The sequence below is a fragment of the Melanaphis sacchari genome, unplaced genomic scaffold (genome assembly GCF_002803265.2).
Source record: "Melanaphis sacchari strain LSU unplaced genomic scaffold, SCAv2.0 Contig28_pilon_pilon, whole genome shotgun sequence".
Taxonomy (NCBI): domain Eukaryota; kingdom Metazoa; phylum Arthropoda; class Insecta; order Hemiptera; family Aphididae; genus Melanaphis; species Melanaphis sacchari.
Window position 1 is genome coordinate 2,770,838 of NW_020271162.1, and position 14,773 is coordinate 2,785,610.

At 26.2% G+C, this 14,773-nt stretch overlaps 1 protein-coding gene across 4 annotated transcripts; it reads left to right on the forward strand.

Annotated features, from left to right (window-relative positions):
• The first annotated feature begins 1,772 nt into the window (after positions 1-1,772).
• LOC112595612 (WD repeat-containing protein 7) lies at positions 1,773-12,606 on the forward strand. Of its 4 annotated transcripts, none has more exons than XM_025340885.1 (29): positions 1,773-2,142; positions 4,195-4,395; positions 4,454-4,560; positions 4,716-4,794; positions 4,857-5,025; positions 5,090-5,283; positions 5,361-5,506; positions 5,586-5,676; positions 5,776-5,941; positions 5,998-6,080; positions 6,148-6,307; positions 6,606-6,829; positions 6,904-7,099; positions 7,168-7,337; positions 7,483-7,642; positions 7,770-7,907; positions 8,149-8,217; positions 8,640-8,732; positions 8,890-9,078; positions 9,133-9,391; positions 9,516-9,720; positions 9,880-9,978; positions 10,588-10,645; positions 10,717-10,941; positions 11,006-11,192; positions 11,342-11,459; positions 11,531-11,683; positions 11,784-11,966; positions 12,032-12,606. In XM_025340885.1, the coding sequence occupies exons 2-29, from the start codon at positions 4,231-4,233 to the stop codon at positions 12,311-12,313; spliced, it is 4,368 nt and encodes a 1,455-aa protein (XP_025196670.1). In that variant the 5' UTR covers positions 1,773-2,142; positions 4,195-4,230; the 3' UTR covers positions 12,314-12,606. The 4 variants fall into 4 exon arrangements, with proteins under 4 accessions (XP_025196670.1, XP_025196667.1, XP_025196668.1 ...); XM_025340882.1 differs by having other exon boundaries at positions 9,880-10,050; positions 12,032-12,605; XM_025340883.1 differs by having other exon boundaries at positions 5,589-5,676; positions 9,880-10,050; positions 12,032-12,605.
• The last annotated feature ends 2,167 nt before the right edge of the window (positions 12,607-14,773 follow it).

Sequence of the window (14,773 nt, forward strand, 5' to 3'; positions counted from 1 at the left end):
AAATTTAATAGCAATAATTTATAAATGAAAACAACTAGGACTAAAAATTAAAATATTATTTTTTTTAAATTTATGTTCTACATTTTATTATCTTAGAAATCCTTATAAAAAAAAATTTTTATTAAAAATTAATTATTTCATATTTTTCTTAAGATTATATTACTCAGATATTCCAAGCACATTTATTACACTATTTGCTATTCTTTTAAAAGTCTCAAAGCCAACTCTATTTTTATTTTTATATAAATATAATTATATAGATACGCAAAAAGACCAAAGTTTTGAAAAAAAAATACAATTTTAAGAAGACAATTTTCGATAATTTTCAAAGATCACCGGATAATAGATATACTTAATACTTAATAGTAATCCAGTATTCAACTAGATAGGTTCCAATCACTATCCTATAATATAACTATTTTCCGTGGGATTTTTATTCCGTAATTTTCTTAACATAAGTATACATAAATTACCAAGTAAATAGTCTATTAATTATATACCTCAATGATTATAGGTAATAGATATAGGTACAACTACACTTATAATATCATTATGCTAACCCCCAATTCAAAATCGTACTCATAGCCCCTCTAAATTAAATTAAATTTTATTTACTCTTGAATTCAAGATCGTCATTGGTATAATACTTAGATGGGACTATATAATCCACCTTCTCCCCCTCCCCAACGAATTATTTAACTAGTTAAAGTTATTAAATTAAAAGGTTAAAAAAATTAATTGTTAAACTTTTTTATCTTGGTTATGCCCACCTACTACGCATTTGATGTTTACATGGCTTAATTAATTATCATTAAATCATTTTAAAAGTAAAAGGTTGTCATCCGCTATCGCGGACTTTATTTTTATATACAGTAGGTAAAAATATTTTTGCTCTCCTCCCTCTAAAATATCTACCCCAAGTTACACCATTTTAAGTGAACTTACCCCTTTCGATTGATCCAAATTTCAGGCCACTATTATTTAGTTTAATAATTCCTAATATGTATTAAAAACTTAATTTAAGGAGTGTGTACCTATAGTAGTATCGCGCATTACATTCTAATTATTATTATTATGACCTATATATATCTAAAAATATGTTCTAAACTTCTAAATTTTTTTGTACAAATTTAATCTCAATAAATATAAAATATTATATTATCGTTTAAAAAAAAAAAAAAACAGTTTCAAATTTTCAAATTGTTAAATGATTATTTGAGTAATCAGATGGATATTAATAGGGTTACCTAATATAATAAGCAAAGCTGAACAATAAGTTGGTCATTTTTTATTCAACTAGTCAAAATTAACATAAACACTTTATCTAACGTTTAACGGAACATTGAGATTTTTGTCCTTAAAAATAATTAGTTATTTTTGTTTTTATTGCCTTATTAGATTAAAATATTATTTTACGCACAGAATTCAATTCGTTAAATAATAAAGACAATAAAGTATTATGATTAATATTAACTAGTTGGAGCCCAGCTTTGATATTAGGCAATGCCATAGATGCTTAATAAGTCATAAAATACATAATAAGTAGGTATTTATAAGTAACTACACGGCCAAGTCCATATTATAATACAAACGTTTCGCCGTTTCGGTAAGCGGGCCGTAGACGAAACGTTTTGCCTGTAGCGGAACACTCGAGACCTCCGTGTTATCATAATATGACGTTGGTGACGATTGGGGCGATACCGTTATCGATCATTACCGTCGTTATCATTTTGGTTTTTTTTCTTTTTTTCTTAATCTTGCGAAGGAGCCTACAATAATACATCATTACCATTACAATAATAATAATAATATCATCTCTCATTATTTATTATTATCGTGCGCTCGAGCATAATGTTTTAAACGTCACGATTTTTAGTCCATAGGTACCAAGCAATGTATCATTGTTATAATCAATAATAATAATCGTCGTGAAATCGTTTCACACTTTATGTGTCCGTCCGTTTGCGTACAATATCAATAATAATATAAGTACATGTTAAACGCACCTTCACAATCAATCGGATCGTCGCCGTCGTTTTACCACGGTAATTAATCGAGTCCGTTTTAATTGGTTTCCATCGTGAGATGTGGTGCACGAACAACGGCAATTAGAGCGACACCGCAGAAATTGTTTTTGAGCAGGTAACCTGATTGAACTATGATTATTATTGCTACTGCCTTTATCGTTATGATTTTTGTTAAAATCCTTGGTTCTCAATCCATCTGATTAAAAACGATTAACTGACTAATTATTTTGGCAAATATTAGTAAATCAGGCGTTGGCCTGTAATTGCTAAAATTCCTTCCTACTATGGTAACTTACTGGCTGCGACATAACAATTGTTTTAATTTATTTACCATTCATTGTATAGTCTTTTTTAAGTTGTCATGATCATTCAACCGAAATTGTTTGCCTGAGCTCTATGCAGCCTCCTTGTAATCAAGTCTATCTGTGTGTAACACAATATTCATTAATTATACAATTACTTGATTAAATCGCTAGTGAGAGCATAATAAATCAATTCATATATCTCACTTTTGCTACTAGCCTAAATGTAATCCAATCAAATTTAAGATTCAAAATATTATTGAATTCATAAAATCAAGAATTTCTTGGAGTTTATTTACTAATTCATTTTTACTATTTAGGTAATTGATATATTTTCAATTTTCATTTTATCGATGTTTGTTGGATTTTCAAAATTACTTGCCTTCTAGTTAGCAATTCTTGACCTATGATCCTCGGCCCCTTAGGGGTCCGTAATACTAATTTCGGGGTCCACTACAACCTTAAAACATAACATACATCAATATGTGATATGAGTGCATTATTACAATATTGTTGGATTCTCATTGTTTATTTCATATACAATATATCTTATCATGTAACAAGATAGACCTATTTTATCTTATTTATATTACTTTTTTTATGAAAAATTAAGTGCAATAAAAATAATTATAAATTTGCATGTTTTGTAATTTCTATTTATATAATTTTTAAAATAAAATTATTATTATAAATTTAGTTATGATAACATAAGCTGTTTTGTAAAAAGAAAAAGGTATTTGAACAAAAATTGGTAAGAGGGTTTACGATATCTAAATACCTTTATTCAGGAGTCTGTGATCTATAAAAGGTTAATAAGAACCGCTGTTCTAATTTATAAAAACAACCAATTATTTCTTCTTTAATCTAGCAGCAACTCTAATAATCTAACTATCTGTATTTAATTTAATTAATTTTATTGGATAACTAAACTTTCTTTTTAATTTCCAAGTATTTCATTAAAATTATGTATTTAATTAAATAAAAAAAAAAAGGAGGTATCTTAATTTGAATATGTTCCTAATTATTCACTTTCAATGTACATACTACATGGAATTTGTCTTATAGCGTTTAAAAAATATACTTAAATCTATAATAAGAAATTTTCTAAATATTATAGGAACTAACTGTTTGATTATAAATATTAAAAACCTATTTAAATAATATGACTTCATTTATTATAAATTTGTTCCTATGTATTTATGTCATCAATGTCTAGTTATTTGTAAGTGTAGTTAACTAGTTAGCAAATTGTAAATAAATGTTTTTATAATATTAATATGACTAATACAAATGATTTAAGTTCCTATCTGTCAAATTAAATTATGGTAACAAACTAGTTGATAAAAAACTATGATATATTTTATTGGTATAATTTTTGTTAACTTATTTTATGATCAATTCTACTATTATTATTGATAAAAATATGTTAAATATTGAAAGTATAATTTCCTAATGTCATATTTATATTTATATTATTTAATTTACATGTTTTGTTTGAAAGACTGCGAAGTTATGATTAAATTAAATTAAATAGATATATTAAAAAATTTAAATATTACCTATTTATTGAAAACTTATATTATATGCATATAACCTAGGTACCTATAAACATGTCGTGATTTGTATTCATATTAAATTATCATTTATAATCTGGCACATTAGAAAAATAAACTGCATCGCCTATGTAGATAGATGACAATGACCAATGTCGTCTGATGCCAATGTTATCGATATTTCAAATAGGTAGAAGATGAGTCAACTCAGACAAGTTTAAGTTGGGACGCAATTTGCTTTTTTTGGGCCAGAGTGTAGAATTTGTTTTTTTATTTTTATCAAAATTGTTATTGTTTGTTTTTAAATTTTAGATATATTTCTAATGCAATAAAGAAACATTACTAAAAATGTCCGGAGGAACTAGCTTAGTTGTTCCAATAGTTTTATGGGGTAAAACACCTTTAACACATTGCATTTCATGTGTTTACTTATCCCCGGATCAGCGAACACTAGTAACTGGATGTTATGATGGACAAATATGTCTTTGGGCAGTATCTCCAGAAACTTTAAAGGTTTGAATAAACAAATGCATTAGATTAAATAATATTTAAAAAAAATATTTGTGTTTAGATGACTCCAAGATGTTTATTAGTTGGTCATACAGCTCCAGTTCTATGTCTTGCACATGCCAGTATTATTGCTGATAATGCATTCTTTGTCAGTTCATCTGAAAATGGGTAAGGAACATTTAACATTTACACATCTAAATTTAGAAATAATGTTAAATTATATCAAAAAATGTATTTTATTTAAAATTTTAGTTATGAATTATTTATTATTAGTATATTATCTACATGTATCTATTATCTAATTTAAATTATACTGATTTTAGTGAAATGAGTACTTGGGATATAGTTGATGGAAAATGTAGAGAAGTTACTAAATCAATTTATATTCATACAAACATTCAGGTTAACAACTTTTTTTGAAATGTTATTTATTATTTGATAATTGGAAGTAAATATTTTTGTAGGCGTACCGTATGGTTGGAACAGAAGATGTACGTTTATTCTGCAATGGTTATTATGCTGAAGTCATTATAATGAACCCATTTACATTAGAAATTATTTTCTCTCTATCATCGCGTGTTAATCCAGACTGGATAAGTGCTTTATATGTATTGAAACCTCATACGTGTAAAGGTAATTGTAAAATTATTAGCAGTTTCTGAAACAATTTTTAGTATTCAAATATTATTGCTGTTAGATGATGTTGTTTTGGGATTAACTACTACGGGAACAGTAAAAGTGTGGACTTTAGAACCAAGAGATTATGGACCTACAGATGTTTCAGTATTCGAAAATGAAAGTAAACAAATTAGATGCCTTAATGCTTTGACTATGGCTTGCTGTTCTCAACATCAAAGAACTGTATTAATTGTCTGTTCAAAGTGCTGGCAGGTTAATATAATAATTTATATTTCTTGTAACAATTCAGAATTTAATTTGAAACTAAATATAATTATATTTACTTATAGATATATGATGCTGGTGATTTCTCAGCTTTATGTACAGTTTATGCGCCTCGAGGAGAACGTTGGTTAGGTGGAGAATTTTTAGCACCTGATCGCGTTCTTATTTGGACAGATGATGGAAAAGGCTATCTATATAAACTACCAGCAAAGTAATTATCATATTTAGGCCTTTAAGTTTTTAACTATGCAATTGTATTCAATTTTCTGTTCATTTATTTTTCAATATAGTAGCATCGTTGAAAATAAAAATTTCCATAAGCAAGCTGAGGATGGTGATATTCCCTATTTATACAGTTTATTATCTGTAACTTCAAATATGGTACTATTTTTTAAAATTAAATTTAGTCTATGATACTGTTTAAAAAAAAAAAAAAAAACAAACAAATACATCATTTCTTATTGTAATTTTATATTTTAGCACTTGTATTGTTCCCCGGCTATTCGCTTTTATGAATCTATACAACATGGAAAAATATTGATAAGAGGTGATTCAGAAGGAGCTGTTAATATTTGGAAAATTCCTGAACTTTCTCCAGCTCAACTATCAGTTATTAAAGAAAATGATTCTCATAAAAAATTAATTGGTCAGTATTCAAATTTAGTTAACATTTTTGAAATATACAATTTGAATTTTATACAGGTCTTTCTCCATTTGTATGCACAAGTTTATCTAAGGCATGGGAATCTATGAAACCCAATCCTGTTGGAATCCTTAACCAATTGGTAAATATCAATGTTATTCACTAGAATGATCAGTAATAAAATATATTATTATATTTTTGTATTTTAGGACTGTGAGAATGTTCCAAATATAAAATTGACTGCTAGTATATACTTAGCAGGTCAAAGTCGTCTAGTCATTGGTCGCCAAGATGGTTCTATCGTTATCATTCCAGCAACTCAAACAGTTATGTTGCAACTATTACATGGAAATCATCAACATTACAAAGGTAAATTTTCAATTTACTCAAATTTAAACAAGAATTTTTATTTTGAATGATAAGAATAAAATTATACATTTTAAAAACTAAATTTCAGGTCTATAAGTATAACATTGTTGTTAGTTATTATTTAACTTAAGATTTTAAACCATTATTCTATATTAAATTACTTATAAATAAAGTGTTGTTCCAAACTATAAAATTTATCATTTTCAAACATAAATGAGCTATTTTTTTAGAAGAGCAAACATCAATAATTAAAATATTTACTAACTTATCGAATTCTTTGTTGTTGTTTTTTTTTTAGATTGGCCACCGCATCAGATTTTACTGGGTCATAATGGTCGAGTCAATTGTTTGCTCTATCCACATCATATGCATCCAAGATATGATAAGTCTCATTTATTATCTGGAGGTGTAGACTTTGCTATATGTTTGTGGGATTTATATGCTGGAACATTGCTACACAGATTTTGTGTTCATGCTGGAGAAATAACACAACTTTTAGTCCCGCCCAATACATGCGCTAATGTTAGTATTACTTATTAAAACTTTAAATTTAAATACTTATTTTATTAATATTATATATTTTTCTCAATTTGCAGCCTAGGATATTGAAATGCATTTGTTCAGTTGCAAGCGATCATTCTGTTACTTTGTTAAGTTTGTCTGAACGTAAATGTGTAGTGTTAGCATCCAGACACTTATTTCCTGTTGTTACGATTAAATGGCGTCCTTTAGATGATTTTATGATTGTTGGTTGTTCTGATGCCACTGTTTATGTTTGGCAAATGGAAACTGGTATTTATTGATTTAATTTAATTAATATAATTTTTATTGTTACCTAAACTATAAATTTAAATACTTAGGCCACTTGGATAGAGTATTACATGGAATTAGTGGGGAACAAGTTCTATATGCATGTGATGAAAACACCACCATATCTAGTTCAGTAGATTCAGGTCTAGCTAATCCTGCAGTACATTTCTTCCGAGGGTTACGTCATCGTAATATAAGTGCTATTAAACATGCAACACAGGTATAATATTTTCAGAAATTTTATATTCCATATTATTTTTGTATTAATATTTAGACAGTGTATTATTATTTTAATTGATAATGAAAGTAATATAATTTTGTCTTCATGTAAACAATATTTAATTTTTTCACATTAAAAATTGCAGAGAGGAATACATCAATTACAACAAATGCATCATTCAGCTCATTCTGATGGCACAGATCATAGCAAAACAAGAGCTTATCCATTAATGGTACAAGGACTTCGAACTAACCCTAACGATCCAGAATGTCATATATTATGTTTTGATATTGAAGCACTAGTTGGTCAGTAATAAAGTTTGAAATTTCCATTGTTTTTGCAATTAAATTTATAAAAACATTCATTATTTGCTAATCATAATATTATATTTCATAATTTTTTTATTAACATAATATATGTTTTTTTTTTTAGTACAACTGTTAAGTGAGGAGTATGGATTGATGTCACCAAAAACAATGGAAGCACAAGGTTTGATAAATGCCACAGAATTCCAAAAAATAACTGCTCTAACACAGTCTGTATCATCTGATGCTCATAAAAAAATTGCAGGTACATTATAGAACCCTTTCCATTTTCAGAAATTTATAAATTATGTCATGAAATTTCGCAATTTTTTTTTTCAAAAACTCCCTAAATATTGTTAGTTTTTTTTTTTTTTTTATACAAATATGTACATATTTTAAGCAATTGAAAATCATGGAATAATTATAATTTTTAATTATAAGGATTTGATAAATCATAATTGTATCTTTAATAATACTGAAATATTTTATGCTTGCTTTTGGATAAGATTTTTTTGGAAAAGTTAAGGACAAAGCTGACAATATGGAACGCATCTTGAAAGAAAAAGATAAACATGGTAAATTAGTATGCTACCTAAATAGCGTGTATGTTTTACAATATCTTTGAACACAAATATTTTAATAATTGTTATTAAACTTTATATCAGATTTGTAAAGGATTAGTTTTGGATTATTTTTTTTAAAAACTATTTAAGTAAAAAAAAATTTTTTTAATTTGATAAAAAAAAAAGATTCATTAATTTAAAAATTACCATATGACATTATTTAATTTTTTAGATTTCTTCAATGTTAAATTATTTTTCATAATTTATAAACTTATTTTTTTTTTTTAGTATTATTTTAAACATTAGATGCTTTTTATCTTGTCTGTACAATTGCTGTTTTGAATAGTTTGTATAATATTTAATACACATTTAATTTGTAATTAAATGCGATTTTGTGTTGTGATTTCAATTTTATAGTTATTGAATTGTTGTAGGAATTTTACCTAAAAGGAAGGATGGTTCAGAAACTATACTAACAAAACTACAGTCTGTTATTGATGGCTTTGATAACAAATCTAATGATAAAGGTATTTTTGTATTAATTAGCTTGAACTGTTTTAGTACTGATATTTAACACAAATTTTATTTTATTTGAAAAAATCTTTGGTACTTATTACTATTTAATTATGCATTATTATCTAAAAATATAATATAATATTTATATTATGTAATATGTTCCTTTAGGATTGAATCTTAGCGGAGTAGTGTGTCGTAAAGTATGTGGTGCAAATTTGACAATGGAGATTGCACAATTGTTAATGTCATTACTATATGCATGGGGTTTAGATTTTGAAATAGACAAAATTTGCGAAACTAAACTTGGATTGTTACGTCCAATGATTCCTGTATCATTCGGTGTTATTTCAAAAGGAGGTACGTTTTAAAAAATAAAACTAAACATTATTATTGTATTATCACTTTTTTTAGGTTTTATGAGCTTACTGTTGCCCACATGGCAAAGTAGTATTGATCTTGAAGATAATTACGTTAAGTCCAGCAATGGGGCATTGATGGATTTACCCCCAGAGATGGTTCGGCTTGAATTGCTTACTAGGCTTTTTACTGCAAGAACTCACTGGGAAGTAAGCACTACAGTGACAAGTCAGCATTTACTTGCTATAGTGGCTATAGCTAATACACTAATATCTATGAATGCTCCATGTTTCCTTGAAAACACCTTCTCAAGGTAATACAATATGATGTTTGATAAATTTCTTGAATAATTTAATAGTATACATTTTAATAACTAAATTAAACATTATTTTATTTAGTCTTTAATTGTAAACAATTATAATTGTTTGTTATCATAGGCAACAATCTGTGAAAAGTCGTTCAGAGGAAAGTAACGGAGAACAAAGTACTTCACAAGTTGCTTTTATCAAACAAGGATGGGCACAACTAAAGACATTACATTGTAAATCATTGCCTGAAAAAGTTGTTAATCATGGTTCAAAAAGTTATAAACGTATTCAAATTGAAATGCTGGCACACCGTTGGCAACATCATTGTTTGGAGGTAATAATAGTTAAAAATTATAATTTATTTTAAAATAAATATCACTAATAGTTAAATTTAAGGACTATAAAACTATCAAGTATATACTTTTGTTTTAAACATTCTTAAATATTTGATTAAATATGCAAAATAAGTTTAAATCAAATATTAAAACTACAGGTGCGGACAGCAGCTCAAGAATTGTTGTTAGCTGAATTGGAAAGAATTGGTCCTAAAGGTCGTAAAACATTAGTAGAATTCTGGGTTCAATATTTACCAGTAAGCAACAATAATGGTAGCATGAAACCTACTGCAGTTAGTTCTAACAATTTAACCAATTTAAACATTAATGTAAGTAACACTGACGCTTCTTACAAATGCATATATCATTAATATTTTTTTTTTACCATTTTTAAGTTGTTTTTTTTATTTTTTAAGATTTTTATGAATTTTATTATTTTGAACAATTTAAAATGTGTAGGTATGTACAGAGAGGACTATATATATTCATTAACTAAACATTAAAAAAAAATACTTATCAATTATTGTCATGTTTATTTTGTAGCAATAAATATTGTGACAATATAATATATTTTATAAAGAAACAATAGTTACCAGTTTAACTCAAAATTAAAAAAAAAAAATCATATTAGTATTTACTCTCAACAAATAATGTTTTCAATTATTTCAATAAAATAACACTATTATATAAAAAAAAAAAAAGGCATTTGTGTTATTTCTTTTGTATCTAACTATTGCTTTTTTCTGTTAACTTTGATCCTAATTATTGATTTATTTATATAAACAAACTTTTATTGAATAACAAGGTTTTTATTGCATGATTATTATTATAAAATAAATTATAAAACCAATTTTATCGGCTTATAGGAAAATGCAGAATCATCTGCTAACATTCAAGACGATGATGATGACGATGAAGAAGAAGGTTAGAATTTATTTCAATGTTAGATATTGAAGTAATTTTTATCATTATTTTTTTAATTTTCTATCTTTTAGATCTATGCTTAAGAAAACCCTCATCTGCAAGTGAATTGCGTCGTAAACAGATGACTGCTGTAATCTTGATGGGTGTGATGGGAGCTGAGTTTGGTCAGGAAGTTAATGCATCAGATAATGTTAGTACATCAAGCCGTTCACAGTCTGGACCATCTTCTGTTAGAAGAAAAAGTTCAATTGTAGAAGGTTTTGGAATAGGAAATAATAATTTATCAAGACTAACAAGTATGCTTTTTTTCTAAAGACCAATTGTTTTATTTAAAATAATGCATGTTTTTAATTTTAACAGGTTTGGCTTTAACTCAATTACTTTTAACACCGTCTTCTATCAAATTGCCTGCTCACATGGCATTGCGAAGAGCAGCAGTAGATTTAATTGGCCGTGGTTTTGCTGTATGGGAACCATATTTTGATGTCAGCAAAGTGTTATTAGGGATATTAGAATTATGCTGTGACAATGACAAACTGGTTCCTAGGTAATATAATATAGGATGGTATACAAAGATTAACTTCTATAAAAAAATATAATTTGAAGAGTAAATTTAGTAGTTTATATTATTCTGGAAAAATCTCAGTGAAAATATGTGTATATTCACATTTATCTTCATTATTTTATTTATTTTAGCATGTCTTATGGATTACCATTGACTCCTTCTGCTGATTCATACCGAACTGCTCGTCATGCACTCATATCAATAGCAAATGTTCGCCCTGCTGTGTTCATAACTACTATTGCCAGAGAGGTTTGTCGTGTATAATAACTATTAATTAAATCAGTAAAAATGTTTTTTTAACTATAATAAATGTGTATTAGGTGGCTCGTTACAATAGTATGCAACAGAATACCCAAGCTATGAATATGGCTATAAGTAATTCAGTTTTGCATAGAGCAAAACCAGAAATTTTATCTATTGTGGAACATTTGATCGAGAAAATGCATGTTGAAATGACAGATTTATTGGTGGAGGTAAATTGGATTGAAATAACATTTCTATCATTGTTAAGATAAAAATTATACTTTTAAAATAATGAATTATTTAAAATTATCAGTTGTTTTTTTTCTTCAGGTAATGGATATCATACTGCATTGTGTAGATCCGACACAGCTTAAAACTCGTCCTCTGTCTGAGATATCACCAGCCATAAGCAGATTCAGCCAGGTGACCCATTGTTCAACATCGAGACGTATAGCTGTGGGTACCAAAAATGGCACAATTGCATTATATGAATTGAGATCGTCCAAATGCCAGGTTCAAAACTAGCTTTTCATTCAGTATAGCTTAAATTTAAAATTTTTGAATACATTTTTTTACAGACCATTAATGCACATACTGCAGCTATCTGTGCATGTGCATTCTCACCAGACGGCAAATTCCTCGTATCATACAGTGCAGCAGAAAATAAATTATCTTTCTGGCAAACATCTACTGGTATGTTTGGTTTAGGCAACAGTCAAACTAAGTGTACAAAGTCATATAGCACTCAAAAAAAAGATTCAACACGTGCGAGTCAACTACGGCAAATCAAGTTGCACTGGGCAAGTAACCGCAGTGTTCGATTTTTTTCAGATGGTTTAGAAACTACGTTTGTTATTTAAATTGTAAATTCAATTTAAGTACGAATAAAGGATTGTTTCATTGATAATGTGAAAAATGTAATTAGATCGATAGGATTTTTCTAACAATACATTTTCCATGGTTTTATTATTTTGGCTTAGCATATTGTAATCAATTTAATCAAGTATTTAACTATATATTATTACATGCATTATTATTGTTATTCCTATTCATCATTATAATTTTTAAATTTTGTTTTTTAGTTTAAGCTTTTAAATGTTTACGTATAATTGATCCATTCTATTATAACAGTGCACTAGGACGTCATATTATCTATTTAGACATGAATTTTGTTTCAATTTTATTTTTACATTTTAAGTTCTGTCATCTTTATAATATTTTTTAAATTTCAATAACATATTAGTTTATTATTATTTTTGTTCTATTTAATTCGAGTTATATTATTGTGTAGTTGTATTATAGATCTCATATTCGTTTTTTTTTTTTTTTTTTTTTTAATTTTTTTTTTTAATTTTTTTTTTTTTTTTTTTTTTTTTTTTTTTTTTTTTTTTTTTTAAATTATAGTATAAAATGTATGTGTCATTTAAATTAATCATTATTATAATATGTTTACTGAATTTCATTCCACATAATATGGAATTTAAATGAAAACCAATACTATTTAGACAAAACTTAGTAAAACTATTAAAGTATAAGAAGTTATTTATAAAATTAAATGATTTTTTAACAGTAAAAACTGACATTGTTACAATTATTATTTTTATTCAACTATTAAATCATTCATTTTAAAAATAATTGTTTTACATGAATATTAAATTGATATAATCTGTTAACAAATTTTAAATTGTGGACATTTTTCGGTTTTTAAAAATGTTATTTTAATTAACTGATAAAACAGCATTCATGTATTTTTGGATTTTTTTTACACAACTCAACAATATTCTCCATTAGTAAATGTTTTTAACATAAACTATTATGTGTCTATTGTATCTCTTTATTTCTTATTGTTAAATATATTTTATTTTATCTAATATTTCAAAATTAAATACAAATATTGTTCACAATTTTTAATCTTATTACACAGAATATTTTTTTTTTATATATATATATTAAGTAATTTTTAATTATTAACAATGAATAAGCACAGATTAAGTTTTATCTTTAAATTTTGTAAGAAATTCAATTTATTTTAATCTAAAATTAAATTAAACTGTTATCTATGTTATGTATTTATTTCATGTTGTTAGTAAATAAGTAAACAATATTAATATATCACTCTTTTTGACATTGTATATGTAGATTGTGCATCCGATATACTTTGCTTATAAGTTACTAGTGTCAACATTTTTGTTATAATAGGGTAACCTGCGCATACCTCTAATTTTTGTAACTCGTTGGTAGGACCTAAAGTATATCCTATCTTTTTCTATCAATGTTTGCCCACTTGTTTTCTTTGCTATAGGTTGATTTCTTTATAGATCTATAACCACTTCAAATTTACTCCATTTTGTTTAATTAAACAAAATAGTGTAGATATTTAATAGTTTTAAAGATATATTTTTTTTTTTGAACATAATAGTATTGTGGCAATCTTTTTATGTTCGATTTTTTAATTGTTATATATAATATATATTATATGATTAAGATCCATTTCATATGGTTTTCATGTTATAATAATCATTAATCAAATATTAAATTGTTATTGATGAGTATAATGGTATCATAATAGCACAACTCCTAAAAATTTATATAACTGCATTGATTGATAGTGTTTGATATATGTGATATAACTATATCCTTAGTTTCATTTTTCAAACAAATATTTTATAGGTTTTATAAATAAACTAAATTTGAATGATAAACTTTCTAAAATAAGTCGTATAACAACATTGTAAATGCCCACAGTATGATTCGATTATAAAATTCAAAAATATCTCTATATATAAATAAATATATCTATGCCATTGCTATACTTTTAATGAACAAAGATTGTTAAAAGTGTTGTTATTAAGTAGCTTGTTTGTGTGGGAATTGTGCTTATTTGTTTACCATTAACAATATTATTATAATAGTTATTATTATTATTATTATTTATATTATTATGTAAGAAATATTGTATTGATTTAGAATTTTAATCTATTAAGACAAGAAAAAATTGAATACCCAACACATTACTTAAGATTTTTAAGTATGTGTCACTAATATATTACACTTGTTATTCCATAATAAATCACACTTTAAATTGTATGTATATATTCTATGTCATCTGCTATACACTAGTAGAAGTGGATTATGTATAATATTTGAATTTTTCTCTTTTCCATGTATACCTTAATCTCTTTCTCTCTCATCTCCTCTTAGCATCACAACAGTTTAAGAATCTTTGCTTCTACTGTCGCCTCTTCCAACTCATCGCCACTGTTTACAGTTTTTTTCCCAATTTGTTATCCCTAATACCTATTTCTCCAATTCCTACTATA

Coding starts and splice junctions, on each gene's coding strand:
- LOC112595612 (XM_025340882.1), top strand. CDS start 4,231: ATGTCCGGAGGAACTAGCTTAGTTGTTCCAATAGTTTTATGGGGTAAA. Junction 11,193..11,341: donor AATGACAAACTGGTTCCTAG/GTAATATAATAT, acceptor TATTTATTTTAG/CATGTCTTATGGATTACCAT. Junction 11,460..11,530: donor TAACTACTATTGCCAGAGAG/GTTTGTCGTGTA, acceptor AATGTGTATTAG/GTGGCTCGTTACAATAGTAT.